Source organism: Corvus hawaiiensis, chromosome 15 (assembly GCF_020740725.1).
Source record: "Corvus hawaiiensis isolate bCorHaw1 chromosome 15, bCorHaw1.pri.cur, whole genome shotgun sequence".
Lineage (NCBI taxonomy): Eukaryota > Metazoa > Chordata > Aves > Passeriformes > Corvidae > Corvus > Corvus hawaiiensis.
The window spans coordinates 20,209,443-20,233,159 of record NC_063227.1 but is presented as its reverse complement, the minus strand read 5'-3'; the positions used below and the strand labels follow the sequence as shown (position 1 = coordinate 20,233,159).

The 23,717-nt window shown below is 50.4% G+C and overlaps 1 protein-coding gene across 1 annotated transcript in view; it reads left to right on the top strand.

Moving 5' to 3' along the window:
- Positions 1-16,534, top strand: part of FGF18 (fibroblast growth factor 18) — a 67,816-nt gene extending 51,282 nt beyond the window's left edge. The window contains exons 4-5 of the mRNA XM_048320308.1: positions 210-316; positions 16,207-16,534. Coding sequence (XP_048176265.1) covers positions 210-316; positions 16,207-16,473 — 374 coding nt within the window. The 3' untranslated portion in view covers positions 16,474-16,534. The remainder of the gene's footprint in view (positions 1-209; positions 317-16,206) is intronic.
- Positions 16,535-23,717: the final 7,183 nt, after the last annotated feature.

Sequence of the window (23,717 nt, the reverse complement as noted above, 5' to 3'; positions counted from 1 at the left end):
TGTGTGTGGCAGTGAGAGGAGAGGGTCAGCCCTGCGCCGCACCAGGCCGTGAGCACGGCCGCTGCGTGTCCCCGGGGCTGTCCCCGTGCAGAGCACCCCGGCGTGCTGTGGGTCAGCCGGGCAGTGGGACAGAGCCCTGGGGAGCTCTGCACCCTGGGACCTCATGGGACCATGTTGGTAAATGCTTTCTTTTCTTCTTCCTTTCCAAGCCCAGCTTCTAGTGGAAACAGACACTTTTGGCAGCCAAGTCCGGATCAAAGGGAAGGAGACCGATTTCTACCTTTGCATGAACAGGAAAGGCAAGCTAGTGGGGAAGGTAAGTGTTTCCTATTAATTCATTTGTAACCTGAGTGTTACCTTTAGCAGCCTCCTGCGGCTGTAATGATGTGTTCGAGCTCCGCCTGTCAGCCTCAAATGAGAAGCAGGACGGGGCATGTGGGGTTTGCAGGGCAGCTCTCGCTCTCCCAGGTGCTCTCCTGAGCGTTCTCCCGAGCCTCCCCAGGTGTAAAACGAGCCCTGCAGCCTCAGGGGCTCTGCAGTGGTGCTGCAGGTATGGACGGGGTCGTGCTTCACGTGAGATGTCACCTCAGCATCCCAGTGCCACCTCCACAACACCTTCCTCACCCGATCTCTCTTTGGGGGGACATTCAAATATGGATTTCCCCCAAAATTCCTTTTGGAGAAATTCAGAATAGAAGGGCAGGCAGAGCTCTGTGCTGGTGGTTCGTGCTGGGCAGAGAAGGCTCCTTCCTCGCAGCCAGGAGCCAGGGAATGGTGTGGCACAGCCAGGGCTGGAATCCGAACATCCTGCTGGGGCTGGGCCTCCCGCTCCCAGCGCTGCAGGAGTGTTTTACTGTGGATGCCCCCCCAATGGAAGCATGTAACAAATTACAGAGTGTTCACTCCTCCAGCTTAACTTCTGTGCTGAAGTAATATTTTTTGTGAATTGACTTGTTTTTGTAATTCACACAGTCCTTCTGTATTGGCATGGCTGTGGGCTTGCCAACCAGGCAGAGGCTTGTGCAAAGCTGAAGTGCCACCAAAAAACAAATGTCAAATAAAATATTCCAACCTTCAAACCTCACTTTGCACCACCAGGAATTCAAATCTAGCATCTTTGTGGCTGTAAAAAAGGGAAGCTGAGTTTTGTTTTGAGTCAAGGCATTGAAAGCCATGCTCCCAAACAGAAACCAGAAACCAAATGGCTGTGGTGAAAAATTATTTACTGTTGTGGTCCCAGGAGTGACACCTGTGGGACACTGCCTTCCCTGGAGGATCCCTCCCGCCTCCCACTTGTGTTTCCTTGGGCAGCAGATGCTCTGTGGAGGCTAAGCCCAAGTTGTTTGCTGCCAGCCAGGGCCCCGTGCCTGACCTGCTTTGCAGCTGCCTGTCAAGGCAGGAGGCATCCAGGGCACTGCTTAAAATCAGGGAGAAATGGAAATCAGTGCTCCGGGAGGGCTGCAGCAAAGCAGCCAATTCTCTCTGCTTCCTGCACTCGTGCCACCACCCTGCATGAGACCCCACTGTTTGGTCTTGGACAGGGACATTAATTGTCTTAACTGGATTTAGATCATGTTGGATGCTTTTGAAGGTTGCACTGGACACAAACCTGCCTTTGATTTCTTTGTGCCTTAATTTTCCATCCTTTAAATGTGATCATAACATTTTCCCCTGAAATGCTACAAGGATAATTTTGTTAATGTTTATGAGGTGCTGATACCAGTCATGGAGACCTTAGAAACACTCAGATGGGGTAAAATGAGCAGAAAACCTTACCTTTTCTTCAGCAGACCTTGCCCCAGGCGGGTCAGCAGCGGCACAGGGCAGCCCACAGCCTGTCCTGTTTGGCACTGAGCGTCCAGGAGCATCCTGGCAAAGTCAGCACCTGTTTTTCCAAACATGCAGTATGTTTATATGTAATTAAGGCTCATCCCTTGATTTGGCCCACTGGGCACTGTGGCAGGGCAGTTCTTTAGCCTGTCACCTTTCAGGCAGTGTGAACCTTTTCTTTTTCCCCCGATGTGCTTTTCATAGTGTTGAGTTGGCAAATGCTTTGTTACAAAGAATAAATAAGCCTATTCCTGTAAGTACTGCTGCCTTCCCACCCCAGCCTGTGACAAGTTCCTGGAGCAGCTGACCTGGGCCGGAGGGAACCCGGCATCGGGAAGGAAAATGTTCCAGACGTGTTGCCCATATTAACAGCTTCTCATGAGTAAAAAAAGAAAACAATAGCATGTCTTCTTGATACCAAGGAGTGTGGTTTTAATTAGTGTCATAGCTTCAGCTCTCTTTGTGGCAAGAGTTTGAGGGAATGCTTTTTAGCCTGAATGCTCTAAACAGCTAGTAAGCCCCAAGGAAAACGTGAGATAAAAGTTATGCCTGGGCTTATACAAATATTTAAGTTCAGTCTGGGGGTGGAGGGGAATGAAGCCCACGAAGTGATTGTTCCACAGTTGTCCTGCTATGTTCGTTTGGCAGGAGAGGAGCCATGGGACCAACCCGGGCCTTTTTCCCTGCTCGCTTCTCATTGCCTGACACTGCATAATCCCCAACAAGACCAGCACATGCCATCTGGCTTTGTTCTCCTCCTCACTCAGCAGTATTGGATCCCCCCCAGCTGAAAACCTGCTTTGAGTTTAGTCCCTTTTGTGTCCCATAATCGCCTACAGAGAGTACCACGGTCAGGAGCAGGTTGTTGTTGTTGTTCTCAGCCAGAACTGGTGATGAACACAAGAGCTCCAGAGATGGACTTTTCCCCACCTTGGAGCTGGTTGTGTTGCAGGGAAGCAGATTAACCCCCTGGGGGTAAGAAGAGCAGCCTTTGTGTGTTTATATTTATTTCTGGTAATTGCACCCCCACCAGAGTTTCCCAGCAGAACCATCTGATGGAACCTGCTTAGGAGCCCCAGACCTCGGGGGTTTTGCCTCTCTCAGGCGTTGTGTGTGTGTGTGTTCACAGCCAGCAGTGACCAAAGGGCTTGGAGCTGTTTAGGGCTGGCTCCTGGCTCTATGTAACAGCAGCTGCTGGGGTCCCTGGAACTCTGTGTGATGCTTTGGAAAACTGGAGACGGGGGAGGTGTGGTACAGCAGTGACTTCTCTGTCTGGCTCTCTGTTAAAGATGAGCAGCACCCGGGGAAAACAGACTGGAGTGTGGTTTTTTGTGGATTCTTGGTGTTATGTTGAAGAATGCCCAAGAAATATATGATTTTATCTCTTTTTACTTCTGCCCATATGTTTCTTTGCCTATGCGTTTTTGCTGCTACATAAAAATTGTAGGTCCTGACTTTTCCAGTCTTCCTGAAGTTTTCTATGGACCACTGAACTTTATTATAAAATAAAGAATGGTTTGGGTTGGGAGGGATCTTAAACGTCATCTCGTTCCACCCCTGCCATGGGCAGGGACACCTTCCACCATCCCAGGCTGCTCCAAGCCCTGTCCAGCCTGGCCTTGGAATCTTGCAGGAATCCAGGGGCAGCCACAGCTTCTCTGGGCACCCTGTGCCAGTGCCCTCAAAGTAAAGAATTTCTTTCTTATATCTGGTATAAATTTGCCTACTTTTGGTTAAAGCCATTACTCCTTGTCCTATTGCAACACGTCCTGCTATAAGCTTTGTCCCCGTCTTTCTTTAACCTCTTTTAAGTACTGAAAGGCTGCAATAAGTTCTTCCTAGAGACCCCTCTTCTCCAGCCTTTATGGTGGAATCAGACTACAGGGAGAGAGATTAAAATATGAAAATTCAGAACAAGAATGCCAGCTGCTTTTCTGAGAAACTTTTTTGTCTTTTTAAAAAAATTACGAATCCTATTTATTTATCTCAGGCTCTTACAAACACCGGGGGGGTAGCACTCTCAAAGGTGCAGTTCTTCTTCCAAGGAGAGGCACGATGTGACTTGTCCACTTGTGACAAGGCACAAAGTCATCTAGAACACAAGAACTCTGAATACTGGCAGTAATTCAGTGCTAGGGGCAAAGAGGAGCTGATGGTCTCTTTGGAGGAGCTCTTGAGTGTCTAACTGGTTCTCCTGCAGAGTCCTTCTGTGGTTCTTCTCTCTGCCTCAGCTTCTCTTATCTCGTGCATTGAGATAAGGCCATCAGTGAAGTGGAGATCTCGTGTTTGCTGAAGGCTGGCAAAGCTAAGTCTTTGAAGTCTCCCAGAGTGAGGAATGGCAGCCTGGGCTGAGCAGGTGGCTCTTGGCTGAGCTTGGCTCCAGCTGCTCTTGCTGAGCCTGTCCTTACAGCACATCCAGGCTCTCTAGAACTGCAGGAGGCTGCAGAGATTGCCTTCCCCTGCCTGTCCCGTCCTCTGGCAGGAGAGCGTTTGCAGTCGGGGCTCTCTGTGACGCCTGAACCTTCACACCATGGCCAGAGCCTGCCCCTCCCTTGGGCACGGCCGGGGTTGGTGGTGGCTGCATGGGGAGCAGGGCAGAGCAGCTCCTGGCCCCTGGCAGTGTCTGCAGGGAATTCCCTCTGGTTCCCTGACATCCACCCGTGGGATGAGGCAGTCTGGTCAGTGCTCAGGCTGCAGCAAGTGTCCATGGGGAGGGTATTGCACCCTCCCACCTTCTTTCAAAGATCCTCAGTGATCTGGTGTCCACACACCCTCAAAATCATTGCAGTATAGGAGCATTATTTTTGTAAAAGTGTTTTAATGAGTTTGATTTTATTCCTCCATTCTCTGAGCTGAATGTGAGCAGTGGGGAAAAGCCGTCTGGTGAAGGGTAGGGAGCTGTGGGCAGCTGGGTGGCTGAGGCAGAGCTCCAGACTGGTGACAGAAAATTTAGGTGCCTCCTGGGGACGTGTCCCTTGGCACCATGTCTGCAGCACTGGAGCCCTCCCAGCACTCCCAACGAGCAGTGCTGGGCTTTGGTGCCCGAGCACAGTCCAGCTCCTGAAAAAAAGCTGTGCAAAGCATGGCTGTGCCAGGGGCATGCCCTGGGGGCAGGGGGCAGGAGGTGGCAGGGCTGTGCTGGCCACCAGGGCCTTTCCCCAGCCCTGACCAGCACCACTGTGCTGGTGCCACTGACAGCAGAGACCTGCCTCTCAGACACAGCATTTTTTCTGGTGTGATAACTGCTTTCCAAGCCAATATATTTCTTAATGTTACCAGAAAGTTGCTAATACCATATGGCAAGGCTCTCTGTATTTTTGCAGGACAACAAACAAATTGTTGCTAGATGCCAGACTGCTCTGGCAGAGCTTTATCACTGATGCCTGCCAGCAGTAGCCTTTAGGGGATAGTAATAATTCGGGGTTGTTTACATTACAGCTTTAAAATAGGGGTTTTCTTGAAGCATGTGTGTGTTTAGTCAGGAAAGTTGGCTAAAGAACTCTGACAGCATCAAAGACTGAAGGTACCCAGTGTGGCCTGTAAATGTGCTCTTGGCCTCTGTAACTCCTCTGGCCCCACGGGAGAAGGAGCTGTTGTGTCACAGGAGCTGGGGGCTTCAGTGGGAGCCACCCTTTGAGGGGCAAGGAGACACCAGGGGATTCTCCAAAGCCTTTTTGCTGCACCTGGAGCAGACTTTCATCAGCTGGCTTTGGTTGAGAGGGAGGCGAAGCTTTCTTGAAAAGCTGTCTTTGAAATGCTGCTGGTGGAGAACCAGTTCATCACTGCAGGGCTGGGGGCTGAGACAAGGACACTCAGGGTGAGCCCCGAGCCTGGTGCCCTTTGCATGCCCCAGTCCCGATGGCGTTTGGGTGCCAGTGTCCCTGTTGTCCGCCTGTGCCAGGGCCATCCCGGGAGCCAGGGGTGCTGCAAGGTGCCAGAGGTGTGTGGGGAGGGCAGGGGCACCCAGGGTGTGCAGTTTGGAACTGATGCAGTAGATGAGGTGTTTGCCCTCCTCAGCCTGTGTATTTAAAAACACACCTTACTGCATCTTGGATTCGGGGCAGGACTCTCAGTTTCACAGGGTTTGATGCTTATCCAGAATTTTTCCAGGAGTTGCATACTATTCGCGTTGCTTGAAAGGGGCTTGTAAAACCTAACAATTTCTGGGGCTGAATGGTGAATTTGCAACATAAACGTGAGCAGGATTGGCGGGGTGTCGGGTTCAATAGCACGCGCGTCGTGGATCTCTCTGTGACATGTTCAGCCGTAAACCATTCCGACTTGGCATCTCATGTGAAAGCAAAACTTGACATGGCTCTTGCTGGATCTCGCTCAGATCTTGTTTTGAACTGTGGTCTGGGTCTTTGCTCTCCTGTGAGTCTGTTTTAGTTTAAGTCATCTAAATAAACACATGCAGTGGACCCTGAAGCCAAGCAACCTTGGACCCTGCCATACTTTGGGCAGGGAGACCTGATCCAGAACTGGTCTCAAGTGTCCAAAGATCTGGAATCAGGGCCTGCAGGACTGCAGAGGTCTTAAAATCAATGAGATGACAAAACCACTTTTATTTTGGTTGGGCCATCAGAATCTTCTGCATTCACCTGATCAGACTTTTTTCCTGCAACCTGTGGAAAAAAATTTGAATTATTGTTCTGAAAATTTAGAAGCTGAGATTCTCATGAAATTAAAAGTGGAAGTGGAAGCTAAACCACCCTCCTCCATTCTCAGACCCCAGACATTGCTGAGAAGCTGGAGAGGAGCTGCAAGAAGGGACCCTGGGGGTGCTGGTCCATGGCCAGTTGGATGTGAGTCAGCAGTGCCCTGGAGCCAGGAGGGACATCCCTGTCCTGGGGACATCAGGCTGGGCCAGGGAGGGATTGTCCCGCTCTGCTCTGGGCTGGGGCAGCCTCACCTCCAGTGCTGGGGCAGTTTTGGGCACCAAAAGATAGGAAAGTCACCTTTTAGCCATATGTGAACACCTCCAGTTAACTTAAGTTTCTCAGCACAGCCATAATTCTTCAAGTGTTAGCTCTGAAATAAAGCAAAGTGTCTTTTTATTAAAAAAAAAAAGAAAAAAAAAATCTTCATTTTATTATTTTTATGATAAGGACTCTCAGTTGCTCTGCTGGGGATGTGAGCATTGTGTCTGGTCACCAGAGAGCTGTGTAACACGTTTACAGATTTATTGTGATTCCTCTTTAGGAAATGTCATGTTTCCTTTGGATATTCCTAGGAAGCCCCAGTTCTCTCTCAAACTGAGCTTTGCACAGTCAAGGTTCACTTGCAGACCAAGCTTGTGAGCTAGACCTCTGAATCTTTTCCTTATCCCGTGGCTGGAAGCCGTCTATCCCCTTCCAGGGAAGAAAACCATCTTCTTGAAAGCTGTGTGATAGTTTAATTTAATCCTTGCTGTGTTCAGGAAGCGTCACCATAAAGCTGCTGGCATCCTGTCCTCTGTGTTTCGTGGTGGCTGCAGCTGTGTATCCTGTTGGAATATTTCAGTTCCCTAAGGTTTAATGTTAATTAAAATTAGTGATGGGGATCCCTGAGCCCTGGTCATGCCTTGCCTTGTCTGGGTGGAGAGGGTGTGCTGCTGAATGCATCTGGTGCCGACAGTTATCAAGCTGGATTTAATTGCCCTCCTCAGAGCATCTCATCTCCTAAGTACAATTTGTTGTTGGTCTTGAGCATCTCTAAGATGAGGGTGATGTTTCTGCTAAGCATTCCTTAGCAAATACACTGAAGTATTTAACTGCCAGAGGGAACAAAGCAGTGCAGCCCTGCCTCTCTCAAACGGATGCAGCTGAGATCACGTTCAGGAGACTCCTTCTCTTCAAGGACTGTTTCTCCTTGGCTTGCAGTTTGGTTTTGGATAGGAGGTGAGAAAAAAGAGGCTATTTTTGCAGTGGAGAATAAAACCTGTGCTCCAACAGTGGCAAAATAGAGTCTATTTGATATGGCAGAACTATTTTTAAGGTCAAGGAAAAGTAGATCTTGCTTAAATACATTTTTGTTCTTGAGATTCTCTTACATTGTCTTTTGGATACCCGAAGACAAGAAGTTTTCCTGAGGGAGGACAAGTCTCAAGTCTTGCATTTGCTGCATAGGGATGGAAGGTGGTCACTCACAGGCTGGAACAAATCTGGATGATCATTTTTTATGGATGGCACTCGATTTGATGATGCATTTCTCTCTTCTCAGTAATAGAACTTGACATGAAGAGAACTAATACTAATGCCATCCTGCATACAAGCAATGACCTTTCTTGGTTCTAAATTCCCCCCATTTCAGCTTGCCCCAGGGAATGTGGTGTTGATACTGGAATGTTGGCTGGATGAGATTGCATTTGTTTGAGATGATATCTTACAATGCCAGTGTGCATGTTTGTTTAGTGTGAATAAACCTGGGACCGACCCAGGACTTGCTATGAGGTCAGCAACTGCTCTAGTCCCGTTATCCTGCTCCACTTATCATCTACACCTGATGTTTTAAACAATTTTTAAAGAAAAAATTTCCTCTAGTGGCACAACTCTCTGTATCCCAGGATCCCTGGGGCTGGAAAAGCCCTCTCAGCCCATCAAGTCCAAGCTGTGCCCGATGCCCACCTTGTCCCCAGCTCAGAGCACTCAGTGCCACCTCCAGCCCTTCCTTGGACACCTCCAGGGATGGGCACTCCACCTCCCTGAGCAGTCCATTCCCATGTTTAACAAATTCCTCCTGATGTCCATCCTGAACCTCCCCAAGCCTGGTTCTCTGTCCTCTTGTCCTGTTGCTTGTTCCCAGGGAGAAGAGCGACCCCCACCTTGCTACAGTGATATGTTGAATTTAGGCCTACATGAAATATGCTGCTGCTCTTTGATGGCTTCTACAGAAAGTTCAGGACTGGCCTGTGGAGGCTGGAAATGACTGCAGGAAAAGAGCTCCCAGCAAAGCCCAGCAGAGCCCCTCACCAGCAGGTTGTGCTTTGTACAGAGGGGTAAAACACCTTCCCGTCCCTTAACATGTGTGGCCCCTCCCAGCTTACATGTAACTGGACCTGGTGGGTGCAGGTAACGGGAGATGCCATAGATCTGCTCAGATATCACATCTGAAGCCTGCCTGGGGATTCAGACCTCCTGAAGAGCAGTAGCTTCCTGCTCCAGGGAACCTGCAGTTTTGACTTAAGTTTCCTAAATTTTCTCTTGGTTTAATGAAGTTCTTTTAAAAAGTAGTAGATGTTTCTCCTCATTAATAGTAAGCACATGTAGCTCTCTGAGGTGCAGTTAGGAATGTCTGTCAAGCAAATGTGCATCTTTCCAGCTGAAGCCAACCTGGTTTGCCCTAGCTCCGGCCGTGGCCACCCTGCTGCACTGTTGGCAGGAGCCGTGGCAGTGATGGAAGGAGCAGGTGAGGAGGCCTGTCCTGGTGTGACCTCAGCCTTGCCTGGTTCAGCCCCACAGGCACTCCTTTCAGCCATGTCCTCCTGTTCCTCCTGTGACAGAAAGCTCTCCCAGGGCAATGTGAGGGTTACTGAACTTAGTTAGAAAAGTGGAATTTTGGAATGAAAGGTAGAAGGAAAGAAAAATTTTAAACTGTTCTCTTCCTTCCTTGGTTCCTGCAGCTTGTGTCTGGCACAGACAGGCACAGGGCTCTGCCAAGCCTGGATGTCCTGACCCACGCATGCAGGACCGTGCCCTTTTTCCCTGTTTTTGGGAGGGATGGGGTGTTCCCAGCGTGTGGGGGCAGTGTGGGCAGTGCTGCTTTAAACGGGGCCTCTGGATGGAGATGTGCCCTCCATAGAGCATCTCCTCCGCGTGGTTTTGTGTTACTTCCCCGCCTCGTGAATGCACTTAGATGTCCTGTATACATAATTAACCTCTCTGCTGTGCTGGCAGACACTTTTATTGAACTGCCCATCATGACTCCTAAGTATTTTCCTCGGAGGATTGTGCAGGTTCAGAGGGCAGAGAGCTGGAGGAAACGCGCATGAGGCTGAGTGACTCTTGGCAGTTATGGATGCAGCTTCCCTGATTTACAGCCTGCTCTAGGAGCAGGAATGTGCATTTGGGTCAAGAGGTGTCTCTGTGGTCAGGATGCCTTGTCATAAATCCAGGATGCTGAGCATCAGGATGCTGCTGACGGATCTGTCCCGATAATGCCCATAAAGTGCACGGGGCTGGCTGAGCACTCAGGCTGGCTAGTGTGAGCAGGTTCTGCCCACCCCAGCACTGCGGGCTCTGGCAGGGCTGTGCTCAGCTCCTCATCGTGTTTTCTGAGCTGCCTTTAAAAGGTGTGTGTGTGTGTCAAGGGGGAGAGAGGGCAGTGCTAAAGCTGTGACATTAACACAGCTCCTGTATTGCCTCCTTCTACTTGGGATTTTCCAAGCCGTGTGGGGCGAGTCTGGAGGAGACTCCGAGCACTGCCTCTCTGACTTTGAGCTGAGCTTGTGCAAAACTGCAGAGAAGGAACTTTCTGAAAGCCACATGTCCCTGGGCACATGCTGGGTGAACAGCTCTGGGGCTGTCAGGGGTTATCAGTGGTGCTGGGGGCACCAGCCCTTGGCCCTCAGCTGGGCACGCTTCAGGAGCAGCTCACAGGGACTGCTGAGCCCTGCTTCTCCTGAAAACCCAAGCCTTCCCTGCTGTCACTGCTGTGACATTTAGGAAACACAGGGCAGGGTTTCTTCTGTATAATGCACTGGGTGAACCTAACAGTGTCAGTGTCCGAGGGAAGTGTTCTGCAGCCCTTTGAAATGATTGCTGAGCTCAGCAGGAGTGCCTGACACCTGGGGGTGGCATGAAATCCAGCATGGTGGGGTGCCAGTGCTTGGGAACCCCCTCGGTCGGTCTGTCTCTCTGTCTGGCGGGGGAGAGAAGGGTGGGTGCAGAAAAGGTCAATTTTCAGCCGTTTTCCTTGTAAAAGCCTCAGTGCGTGCCCTTCTTGGAAACCTTTTGCTTGAGTGGTAACTTTCCCTGCTCCAGGTTTTTTAGGAGGTGGGGGCATGGTACGGAGGGCTGGTATCACCACAGTTTGACTTCCAGCCTGGAGGCTGAGCTGGCAGAAAGATGATAATTGGACAGAGACTCACCCCCCGTCTCACTTGCAGTGCCGAGGCTTGCCGTGCCCTGTGCCAAGGCAGCATTCCTGGGTTGTCGCAGACGTGTTTGGTGGCCTTTGGGGTTTGTTGTTATTTGCAGCACATCACCAGCCGCTCACCCAGAGAGCTCCTAATTGCAGCAGCGCTTGAGGAGGGGAAATGTTTTAACCCAAGCTTAGCTAACAGCAGGTTAATTTGTGCCCTGATCTTTGCAAAGAGAGAAACTTTTCAGTCCTGGAGCTTCTCTCCCCGCTCTGCGGTGTCACCCGATCTGCTCGCGCCAGCTCATTGTTGCTGTAAAAGCCGAGGGAAGTTTGGATTTGCCGGTGCCCAGTGCGCCAGATTTGTGAAGCATAAATGAGAAAACCTGCCCCGGCCTCCCTTTCCCATAAAGAGCTGCTCAGGTGGCTCAGCGTGGCAGGCTGCTGGGGGAAGGCGGAGGCGGCTGCTGCACCTGCTGATGCTTTGGCTCGGGCTGGTGGCACAGAGCTGCCGCGAATTCCCCCTGAGCTGCAAGCTGTTCGTGGCAGGAATGCCTCGCTCCGAGGAGCGCTCCTGCTACGACAACAAAGAGCTCTTTGATCCTTTCCATTTGGAGAACTTAAAACGAGAAAGCCAAACTACAATAAGACCAAGTTGGGTCATAAAAAGGAGAGCAGGAGCACCAAAGCGCTCCGGAGTGTAATTGTAGAGGCAGCAAATGCTTTGGCACTTAATTCTGCTTTAGTGTCAGTTCAACATGTTTCACGTTTAGGACTAGAGAGCCCCTCGCCAAATGCTCTGCACAAACAATCCGGGGCTGCTCCTTGGTGAGCTCGGAGCGCCCCTGGCCCAGCATGGCCCCCTCGGCTCTGCTGCCCTCAGCCACAGGCGGGCTGGAGCTGGCCCACGGTGCAGAAACCCTCGGGATACCCTTTACTGGAGGGTGAGCCTTGGGTGGGTGCTGCTGCTGTGATGCTGCTCTATAAAAACTCTGGCACCACTCAGGTCCCTGCCCTGGCACGGGGCAGTGACCCACAGCCACCGGGGCTGCTCCCAGCCCTTGTTCCAGGAGCCGCTCTGCTGGAGCCAGCCCTTGGTGCTGCTCAGGCTGTGCTTTCCCTTCGCTCTGCCAGGGCCACGCCCCAGAGGTTTCCCTGGAGGGTGGCATTTAGATCAGGCATCTTATAAGGCATTTATCAGAAATTTGGCTAACAGATACCACATCTTCCCAAAGCTGTTGGGGGCTGTTTAAAGAAAAAAATGCTCTGAATTATTTCTTTGCAAAGAACTGACCTGCAAGGTGGCACGGCCTCGTTGCATGGCCAGGCTGCAGCCCCTGGGCCAACACCAGCAATTTGGTGGTGGCTGGTCCCAGGTGCTGCCTTGCAGAGAGCCTTTGCAGGAGCAGGGTTGTGCCTCTGCTGCGTCCTGCTCTGAGCAGGGAGCATGCCTGGAGCTGCTGCCAGTGGGAGGGTGAGGGTAAAAGGCAGGAGCACACACATGGAGCACGTGAAGCCCTCGCTCCTGCCCTGGGAGGGGACAGGGATGTGGGGCTGGGTGTGGGACCTCTCTGTCGTGTGGCCAGACCATCACTCTGGGCCAGGCAGCCCCTGTACAGCTCTGGGGCTTTCAAGAACTTCTTCATTGTAAAGAATCAGTCGAAAACATAAAGCTCCATGTTCTGGCGGGTGAGTGCTCTGCAGGGTGCACCCCTGCCAGCGCACTGTGTATGAAATGTGCCTTGGCAGCAGCTCCTGGCTGGCGTTGGTGACGGAGGGGGCAGCCCTGGGTCGTTCGCACCCCAAGCTCCTGGGGAAGGGTGAGCCCGTGGCTGGAGCAGGGAGTGATGCTTGGCCAAAGCTGTCTCTCTTTCCTCTTTCACCCCCTCTCTTCGGAGGAGAGAGGGGATGGCTGACAGACCCAAGGAGTGATTGGCTATGGCTTAAATAGGGAACTGGTTAAATTTTAAGTGTTGGGCACCTGATGCTAAAAATTATTGAAAACCCTTACAAATTGATTTTTCCCCTAATAGATTGCTGTGGGTACAGCTCTTCATGGTGTAGGTAACTTGTGTGAATGATTTATCCTGTTGGGGATTACAAGGGAAGCTGTAAAATGATCTTGTCAGTATTTGAAAATCATTTGTGTGTCTGTGACGTGTCTTAGCACATACAGGAATGCTCTGCTTGGGGAAGTGAGGTCCTTATCCTGATTTATCTCTAGGTACTTGTAATGTTGCTGTAATTTCATGTTATCAAACCATTTAGCTCTTCCTCTTCCAGAACAAAGTTATTTTATCTCATGCTCCTTGTTTACTTCAAATTAGCCCTGAGGTTGGCCTGAAGTTGCACCTTGTTATTCCTCCACCTCCTGTCTCCGTCTTAGGCTCTGTTGGCAGATTTGAAGGTATAAGTAAATACTTTTTTGTTATTAATAGAATAAGTTCCCCCTCCTACACACATGTTTTCTTTTCATTCCAGTCTTCATTTTCCGTGAAAAACTGACATTGCAGTACAAGCGGAAACCTCCCAAATTGCATGAAAAAGCCTTAATTCTCCTAGCAACAAGGTCAGGGCTCAAATCCAGTCCCTTTCCCTGAGCGTGGGGGGAACAACCCTTCCAATTACCTGCTCCCCCTGCGGTATGGATCCGGTCGGTTCACAGGCACCTGGGTTTGGGTGGATTTGAATCTCAGCCGTGGTATTGTTTAAAAATTCTCCACTCACTGGGAAAGGGTTTGTAGTGGGCTGAGCCCTGAGAAACCTGGAGCTGGTTTTATGGCTTCCCATTGAAATCTGGTGGAACCCTGTGGTGTTGACTGATTTCCCCCATTGCCACTCATGTGGCTTTGATCAAACCCAGGACTTGGAGAATGACACCCCCAGGAACTGGAACCACTGAGCTTTGCCCAGTTCTGCTGTTCATTAAAGCATTTGTGAGCTTCCAGTTGTGGATGGTAAAATGAGGACCTTTGTGCCTATCCAGGATGGAGACTGCTGGTTCTGTGGCAGACCCCTGTACAGGTCCTGGATTAGCTGAGTTGTTGCAAAAGTTGCCAGAATTTCCTTTGCCCTCTTAATGAGACCTTCCCTGGTGCCGAAAGCCTCGAGGCAGGAGGGTGCAGTGCTGACTTAGGGCAAACTTCACCTTCTGTCCCACGGATGGAACTGAAGCTCTGCCAAAGGCATTAAGTCCTGGAGGAATGGCTGGTCCTGGGAGCTGGTGCTGGACAGCCCATCCTGGCTTTCCTCTGTTGCTGCCCGTGTGCCTCCAGCCTGGGTTACCTGGGTGCCTGATGGTTCCCCTCTCGTGGGTATTCAGGGCTCAGGGGTGCAGGGAAGCCTGTGCAGCACAGCCCAGAGGGGCTCCCTCCTGTTCCATGGTCCCCTGCCCTTCCCACAAACTGCAGCAAACTCCACAGTGGTTGTGCAGCACCAGGGGTGGCTCCCCTGGAGGGGCTGTCCTTGGGGAAGGGATGGGGACCATGCAGGGCTCGGCTCCTCGCCCCAGTGTCGTGCCCAGAGGAGCCCCTGAGCAGAGCTGGGGCTGGGGGCTGAGCAGCTCACGCTGCTGCAACTTTCCTGTCCCCCCTGGGACATGATGGCTGAAGTGGCTAAAGACTGAGAGGGTCTGACAGTGTTTAGTTTAGGAGGGGAGAGTTTAATAGTAGCATATGTAGGCCTGCAGTTCTGAAAAACTCATTTGATTTCAGTGGGAAGCTGAACAGGGCTGTTATGGAAATCCCTCCTTTGGCTTTGCTGAGCACTAAATGAAGTCCTGTGTGATGGTTCACACCTACTTATCCTGTATCTATTCCTTAATATCTTCTGATGCATAAGTCAAAGTGCCGGTGCACATGACACGTGACATTCTAGGTGCAGCACCAGTAACTCAGCAGTTACAGGAGAAAACGTGTTCTGGCAGAAGGTTATGGGTGAGAATTTCCTCTGTGCTGAAGGACTTGAAGATGCTGTTGTGTGATGCTGTCACTCCCTCCAGTGCTGTGTGTGCTGTGTGAGAGTCCTGAATGCAGAGATCCGTGTTCTGCTGTGTTCACAGCCTGGTGCTGGGTGTGGTAGCCTTGATCTCCAGGCTGAGCTGAGCCCAGTTTGCCAAAATCTTAAGCCAGTGGCTCCATGGGGAAAGGAGTCCCAGGGAGGTGGGCATTTAGCTGTGGGGTGAATGGTCATGGTCAGAAACCTCCAGTTCAGTGCTAATCCTGGCTCCCTCTGCGAGGAGGAAAATACTTCAGGGATGTGGCTTTCTCAGCCAGCTCCGGGAGCTCTGGGTGGCTGCTTTCAGTCTGAGATGGAGGGGCTGCCAAAGGGGAAGGGCCAAGCCCCCTGTGCCACCAGAAATTAAACCCTCTTCCAAACAAACCCCCCCCCCCCAGGAGAGCAGAGCTGTAAAACCAGGCACTGGCCCGTCCCCTCTCCGTCAGCAGCACTGGGGTGGCTGAGAACTCACTGCCACGTGTTGCCCCAGCCACAGTGGCATCGGGGTGCCAGGGGGATGCCATCCCATCTGGGAACCATTCCGGGGTGGGAACAGCCCGTTCCCCTGCTGATGTCACTCAGGGTTGGGAGTCAGAGCCGAGCCTGGGGTGTGCAACACCTCTCCAAAATAACCTCTGACTTCAGGGCCCTCCAGGGTCCCAGGGACCGGAGTGCGGCCGGGGACCTCAGCGGCTCCAGCACCTCCCTGGCTCTGCCCTGGAGCACCACGTGTGGTCCATCTGCCAGGGGCTGCACTGGGATGAGGTGGGGCAGGGTTTTCAAACTGCTGTGGAGGCTTAGACTGAGGCTTGTAATGATTTTAGTGGGATTTGGGTAGTTGTGTGTGCAAGCCCATAAGGTATTTCAGAAAACATCAGCAGTGAGGGGTGGAAGGGGAAATGCTGTTGTTTGGGCCGTATGAGATTCTGGGTTTGGGTTTTTTCTGACTAAGCATGATGTTTCCCTGGCACAAGTTCAATTCATCCTCTTTCCCTAATGGAAAAAAGCAAAGCTGTATGTCTTGCTTTGCTTGCAGTTGAAGGCACTGGACTGGATAAACGTAACTGTTGTCTTTGAAAAATTTTTCTCCCCTTGGATAAGAGCATTAAAAAAAAGAAATTATGACCTCACGCTTTCATGCTTAAAAAAAAAAAAAAATTCAATTTCAGCTGATGCTTATTATGGCTCTTATTAACAATGTTTGAACCAAAAAAGAGGTCCAGATGTGATGATTTTATTTATGCCAAATTGCGTTTTGGTCACTGAGCTTGCATTTGGATAATTTATTTTTTCTTTTTTTTTTTTTTTTTTTTCCTTTTTCAGCCTGATGGCACCAGTAAGGAGTGTGTCTTCATTGAAAAAGTCCTGGAAAACAACTACACGGCACTGATGTCTGCAAAATATTCAGGCTGGTATGTTGGATTCACCAAAAAAGGGAGGCCACGGAAAGGGCCCAAGACCCGGGAAAATCAGCAAGATGTACATTTTATGAAGAGATACCCAAAGGGGCAAATGGAGATACAGAAACCTTTCAAGTACACAACAGTCACCAAGAGGACTAAGAGAATACGACCCACCAACCCCAGCTAAAACCAGACAAAAACAGTGTCACAATAAGGAATCACAAAAAGAAAAAAAAAAAAAAAAAACTGCACCAGAGGAATATTTTTACATTAAAAATAAGGAAGAAGTTCTATTTTTGTACATTGTGTTTAAAAAAAATAAAAATAAAAAAAATTAATAAAAGACTAGGTGGCAAATGCTGGGGAAGGCTGTTCGGGATTTATTGTGACTTGAAAAATGAAATGAACTGCTCTATTTAAATTGACTTCTTGTTGTTGATGACACACAGGTGCTTATTTTGCTTTTTTGGAAAGGACAACTTTTCAAGCATATCCCCAGAGGGAAAAAAAAAGAAAAAAGAATTATTAAAAATAAATAAATAAAACCAAAGAAAACCAAAGGTCTTTCCCAAAGTTACTGAGACCCTGCCCCGCCAAGTGCCGGTTTGCAGTAATCTATTTATTGCCTGCTGCCCCCCGGCCAGGACAGGCAGTGGGAGCTGCAGGGAGTGAGGCCCGTGGAGCTCTCGGCGCATCGATCCTCTGTAACCTTCCTGACGACATAGGGAGTCACGGCTCCGTGATCCTGCATCCTGCTCACTTCTGGAGAATGCTGCTAACTACATTCAAGTGACTACAAGATGACCTAGTACACCAATGATAAGGGAATATTTTAAAACCAGCTATATTATATATATTATATATATATAAGCTATTTATTTCACCTCTCTGTATATTGCAGTTCCATGAACCAAGTATTACTGCCTCAACAATTAAAAAAAAATTATTTAAAACATCTGTACATATTTTTGCTGTTCACACTTCTTTCCCCTCCCTGAGTAGTGTCTTTTTAATGCATATTTATCCTTTATGCGAGGCCAGCAGGAAATGCTCAGGGTAGTTTCCCCACTATAAACTTCATTGCTGATTCTGTAGTTCCTCCTATTCCTTAATACCATCTTCCTCTTCCTCCCTGGTTGTTCTCACAAGGAAGATTCCCAGTGGGGTGATGGTGGGCTGAGGGTGAGGGAATCCACACCGCTGTTTTTCAAGAGCAGCACGTTTGATACTTTTCAGTCCGAGGAATATTTCCTAAAGCTGAGGCCAAGCAGAAAGTGAACTGGAAAATGAGTATCTGACTGCATTAACACGTGCTTATGTGTGGCTTGTGTTTCCTTCACTGGGGGCTTTAGAGGGGCTCTTGCTTTCAGCTGTTTAATTCAATATTGGGCCTTTTAAATTTGCCCTCAGCTGGACAAATCCGTCTCCTGCATGGTTCACCCAGCCCATCCAGTGACTTGCTTCCCTGGTCAGTCCAGCTGCCTTTCCTCCCAGGAATTCTGCACAGGATATGGGAGGTGTGAAGTGCCCCACAAGCAGAAAGTGGGGAAAAGAAGCAAGATGAAATAACCGACCTCAGATTTTAGCTGGAATGGCAACGGAGCCCAAGTGGAGTTTTAAGAAGCTCACTTGGCTGTTCCTTCTCTCTGTGTGCAGACATGGCTGCACTCCCTGGTTACAGCCAGGGCTGGAAATGCTCAAAGCCGCTAGGAAAGCTTTTTCTTGTTAATCAGGAGAATGACTCTCCCCAGAACAAGCTTTCCCAAGATAACTTTGAGAGCTGCAGCCAAATCCTGCAGATCAAAGCTGTTTGGGAGATGGTGCAGATAAGCATGCAAGCTTGAGGATGCTTATCTGAACCAATCTCCAAACCTTGCAAGCCTAGAGAAAAATGAGCAGTGCTAAGCAGGGTCACTCCATGCTGCTTCAGGAGAAGCTGGGCAGCTGCGCAGGTGATGCCTCACCCCCAGCTAAGCACAGGACGTCACTCAACAGCCCCTGTCCCAGTGGATTACTGGGAGCTGCTCTCCTGGTGCACCTGGAGACAGGCACAAAAGCAGGACCCAGTGGTGGAATTGGTTGGTGGGGGCTGGAAGGCTTTGCCAGCTTTGTCTTCAGATTGATTCATGTGGGAAGGATTTGGGGAAAGTTCAGAGGAGTGCTGGGGTGGAGGACTGGGAGCAGCTGGAGATTTGCTATATTAGTACCTCCAAGAGGAGACACCCAGTTGATTTCCAGAGTGAGAAATATTTTATGGGTGCCTTTTTTCTCCTTGAAATATTGCCATGGCCCATGGCCCACGGCCCTGATGGTTTCACTGTTAGAACGACAGGGCTTGTTTGCCATTGGAGAAGTTCAAAGGGGTGGGAGCAGTAAAGGCTGGAGAAGTCTGGGCAGAAGGGATCTGCTCTGAGGCTGGGAGCAACCAGGGAGGATCTGCTGCCTGTCCCACAATGCCCACTGAGTTTGGAGACTGGCACATGGGAGTGAGGAGCTGTGCAATAGTTGGGGCCTCTGTCCCTCGTGTCATTGGTTTACAAGAGTGTTTCCTGGACAGCAATGGGACAGGTTCCTCAGGCTGTGAAAAGTCTGTGTGGTGAGGAGATCTGATGCTCACCTGGATTAGGTGACGCTGGAGGGATTTGTTGGCTAATGGTGCACATTAAGCGTTTGTGTTTGAACATCTGCTTTCAGGCTTTATTAACAACAAAAGCAGGGGCAAAGATGAGAAGAATTCACACCAGATCCCCTTCAGAGGACCTTCACGTTGGACAGAAGGGTGCTCTGGGTAGGAGACGTTCAAGGAATGAGCACAAATAGGGGAAATCCATCCCATGCCCAGTGAGGGACAGCCCTGTGCTTGGGGCAGGCCCAGGGTGCTCCTGCCCTGGGCCGTGCTCGGGGCTCAGGCCACGGGCTGGTTGTAGGTGGCTGTCAACAGTCCCACTGGACAGGTCCCTCTCTGGCCTCCAGACCAGAGAAGTAACTCATCTGTCGTGTTTAACCTCATTTTGTCCTTTCAAAAAGTCTTCGGTCGCCCTGAATAGGAGCTGAGATTTCCCATGTAGGCTATTACATTTGATTTACTTTATAATTGTAGATTGTTAATGAGGATTTAATTGCTATTGTGGGATTCTCCTCAAGAGCGAGGGACGAAACATGAGTGATGGCATTCATGTGTACGGAGCTCTGGGTGGGCACGCTTTAACCAGTGCTCTGCTTGACTGGCTTTAATAAAAGCGTATTGGAGCCGCTGCCTCAGAAGCACTGCTGGGCTTGTCACAGTGTTTCCATAGCTGAGATCGGAGAGAGGCACCGTGGGATAACACCAGGCTTGGCTTTGTTGGGTGCAGCAGCCACTGAGACCAAGAGGAAAACTTGGTGGGTCCAAGGAAGTTTCTTGAGCGTGTTGCACAAACCAGAGCTGTTTGGTGAGACCTTCTGAGTGGGGCAATCTCCCCTGCTGTCCCTGTGAGGGTGAAGGGTCAGTGGTCACAGCTCAGCTAGGCTCAATGTCTGGTCCAAGTAGGGCAAACCCTTCACCATGGTGCTGTTGTGCCCTGCCTGAGGCTTACCACTGGCCAAGAGGACAAAGAGTGTCCTGGTCCCCGTGCAAGGTGTCTTCCAGCCCCCTGCCAAGCTGCCCTGGCCCACAGAGCTGTCAGTGGAGCAGGTGACTGGGTTCACATCCCTGTAGCTGGAACCCCAAAGTTGGTGTGGTCTTTCCTGCTCAACAGCAGAGTTGTTCCATTCTGTGTTGATGCAAACACGGGTGCCATGGCAGGCTCTGACCTGGAGCACCCCAGCAGAGCCTGATCCGCCCCTCTCGGCCAGCAGCTGCCTTTTGGCAACACTCCCTGCACAGCCCCGAGCCCTGCTCAGTCACACTCATCCAACAGAGGGAAAAGGGTCACACAAAGCAGGGGTGTCCCCCAGGAAAACAGCTTTTCTCTGCTGTCCACTCTCAAGGCATTGCACATCGTGGTTTGTGTCTGCTGCTAGGCAGAGCAGGTATATTCCTATGCATAATTTCCTGGTGCTGTGCCAAAGGGTGGAAGTTTATACTTAAGATTCACAACAGCTGTTTAAAGTGCCTATGTCTCGTGCCAGCCATACCACCTGAATGGCCAAGGGATATATATAAAACTTCAATTATTTTTTGAATGTTTGTTGTTATTCATTTGGAGACAGATGAGAGGAGATTCCTCACAAATGATGTAACCTATGTAGACTGTTATTTCCAACAGTGTGAGCTGAAAAATTAGGGAGGAAAAACCAGGTCAAACTGAAACTTTTCTTTTTTTTTCTTTTTAAGTGAGACAAAGTACTGAGTGGAGTGATTTGGGTTTACCAGAGACATTTAATTCACCCTATTAAGGATTTCTTTAATTTCTTTAAATACATGTGATTTCATAGGGGAAAAAAGAGAAATAGAAGCTTCACTTTGAAAGTAGAAAACAATTATGTGATGTGTAAGAAAGTCTCCCCTGCCTATTTGTCAGTTGAAACTGATTTGAGCCCCCCACTGAAACGTCAATCCTATGGCAGTTTGCTGTTTCTTTGGCAAAAGCTTCCTCTCTCCACTCACTGAGGTCCTGGATGGAACCTTTTCCAGAGCCCAAGCCTTCTCCCTGTCCTACCCATTCGTGCTGCCCTCCTTCTGCCCCCCCCTTTTATTAGAGGCTGAATCCTGGCTGATGGGGACAAAGCTCAGGACACAGTTTCCTTCTCCTGTGGCATTTTAAGCTTGCAGTGCCTGTGTTAAGGTGCCAGCCCAAGGAGATCCACACTGTGAGCATCCTCCACAGAGTCCCTGTCCCTCAGCAAGGTCTGGCACATACTGAGGGCTCCGTGGCCATCAAGGCCTGTGAATTTAGTGGTTACTGACACAGATGAGCCAAGCTGTGAGCTCTGGGCTGGTGGTGACCAGTCCCTGACTGTGTTTGTTGTGGGTGGGACTCGTTTCTACTCAGAAAATTATGGAAAGTTTAGACCAACCGGTACAGCGTGAAGGTGGCTGACACCTGCCTGGGCAAGGGCTGATTCCCAGTTTTGGAGCAGACTAAAGGGTAACTGTCTGCACATCCCTGTGGCTGCCAGGCTGGAGGACCCGTGGCTGAGCCACAGGAAGCAGAACTGAGTTATGCTAGCCTTGGAAAACAACCGGTTGAGTTTCCCAAGCCACATCAAACCCATCTAAAGAGAGATGAATTGGTCTGCTCAGGCCTAAAGGATAGAAAACACTGCCTTTGTTTTGAAAAAAACAACCGCAGCGGCCAGGAATAACAGAAGACGTAACCGCACCAAAGCCTCTGATGGGAGTTTCCTCCTCGGTTAAGCAGCGCAGGCATCCCGAGGCTCGCGGTGTGTTCTGAGGGATGTCCTGGATGCAGGACAGCATGACCCAGCTGGGGGGGAAGCACTGCAGGTGATGCTGACATTCCCCTTCCCAGCTGAGGGCTTGTTCCTCCCTTGGGATGTGTTTTCAGCTGCTTGTGCAATCCCAGTCTTGGAAGGGCCGTTTATTTCTGCCGAAGAGGGAATTCTGAACCTGCTTATGCCCCGGGTGAATGCAATGAGCTATGGTAACCATGGGAGAAATTTGTAATTGGGAAATTTCACCCTAAAACTTTGCAGCTTGGGGATCCAGAGACATGTGCCCATTTTGGGGTACACCACTATCACTGCCCAGGAGAGAGGTGCCACCAGCAGCTCTGGCATGGGTGGAGCAGCGAGGGTGAAGGGAAAGGCTGGCCCAGAGTGTTGTGAGGTTGTGCAGAGTCAGCTGGGAGCAGCCCCTGTGGTGGCTGGTTTGGAGCAGAGCCCGCCATGGCCAGCTGGGAGGTGACCACAGCACGGGCCTGGAGCTGCTGCCGGCCAGAGGGATTTGTGTGCAAGGCTGGAGGGAGCGGCGTCAGGAACCAGGGGAAGGCAATGGTGTGCGATGGATGGGCCGTGGCCCAGCCAGCCGGGCCTGAGTTCCTGGGAGGTAGCACATGTTACTTTGATCAGATGATCGGATTTGCATGAATCAGAATGTAAAAATCTTGGCTGGGGTTTACAAAGGAGTCTAGAGAAATGAGCTGCCTCTTTATCTATGTATCTGACACGAGCACAGAGTGAAAACCCTTCCACTCCTTGGTGGGACCATTTTCCAAGGAGAGACAGAAGAGCTCAGATGTTGTTTACAGCCATGGCAGGCTTTTGGGCTGTGATCATCTCTGCTCCAGAGCTTTCAAAAGGATAAAATGAGCCTCCTATTATAAGGACCGAAAATAATCCTAAATGAATAACACACATGCAGCTTTCACAGGCACACATTTCTGAGCCATTGGAAATGTTGGCACATGCAAACAAACAAAAACACATGTCCCAGGCCTCTGGTTTTCATAGATTTCTGCATGCCATGACATTTGGGGGGGTGGCATTGCCAAGAGCTAACGAACCAGATTCCCAGGCTTGACTTGCAGAGCTGGCTCGGTGACACAGGGGAGGCCTTTGGTCTGGGGACAGGCTCTGGGGACCACAGCTCCACAGGAGAGCCTGCAAGGGGTGCCTGTGCTTGGGGGGACAGGGCAGCGGGGAGGGGCAAGGTGGGCAGCGGGGAGGCTCCAGAGAAAGGTATGCAATGGGGAGGCTCTGGAGCAAGGTTTAAAATCGGGAGGCTCTGGAGCAAGGTGTGCAATGGGGAGGCTCTCTAGAAGCACCCTGAGACCAGGGATCTGCACTCAACTCCCCTGGAAGGCAAAGAGGTGGCAGAGAGCAATTGCTTGGAAGCCCACAGCTGACAGCAGTGCCTAAAGCACTCTCTGGAGAGAAGGTCTGGGTGAGCTGCATGTCTGTGACTCCATCTGATCTTAAAGTTGCCATGACAGTGACATTGCCAATCACCATCAGAGCCAGCACCAGCCTCTGGGGACCCCGAGGGTGAGGGATAGGGACCCTGCATCTGCCCAGAGCTGGCAGAGAGCTGGGCTTGTGCAGGCTGTGCCCTGCAGAGCAGCTGGGTGCTCGCACAGCTCGTGTGCACCATCCGTCTGCCTGCCTGCCTGCCTGCCTGTCTGGATTCCTTGGGAAAGGTAAAACACCGTTTCCTGCAGGGTCAGATATTTTGGAGGGGGAAGAAAGCAATTTGTGGCTGTGTTGTCTGCCTGATCAAAAGTGTTACCGGACTGAGATACACAATGTGCACTCTTTAAACCGGTCCCAATTAGCCCCTCTTGCTAATGCTGCGTTTCATTCCTGGGAGACTGCACTGGGAGAGCTGTTATGACTTTGTGATTGTGCACATACCTTTATGTGCTTTCATTCTTAATCCCCTTTTTGCAGAAGCCAAAAGGTCTTCCAGCCAAAAAGGAAATCAAAACCTTTTGTTGGCTGCTTCATAAGAATTAAGGGTGGGATGAAGGTTGTAGCAGGATCTTAATTAGC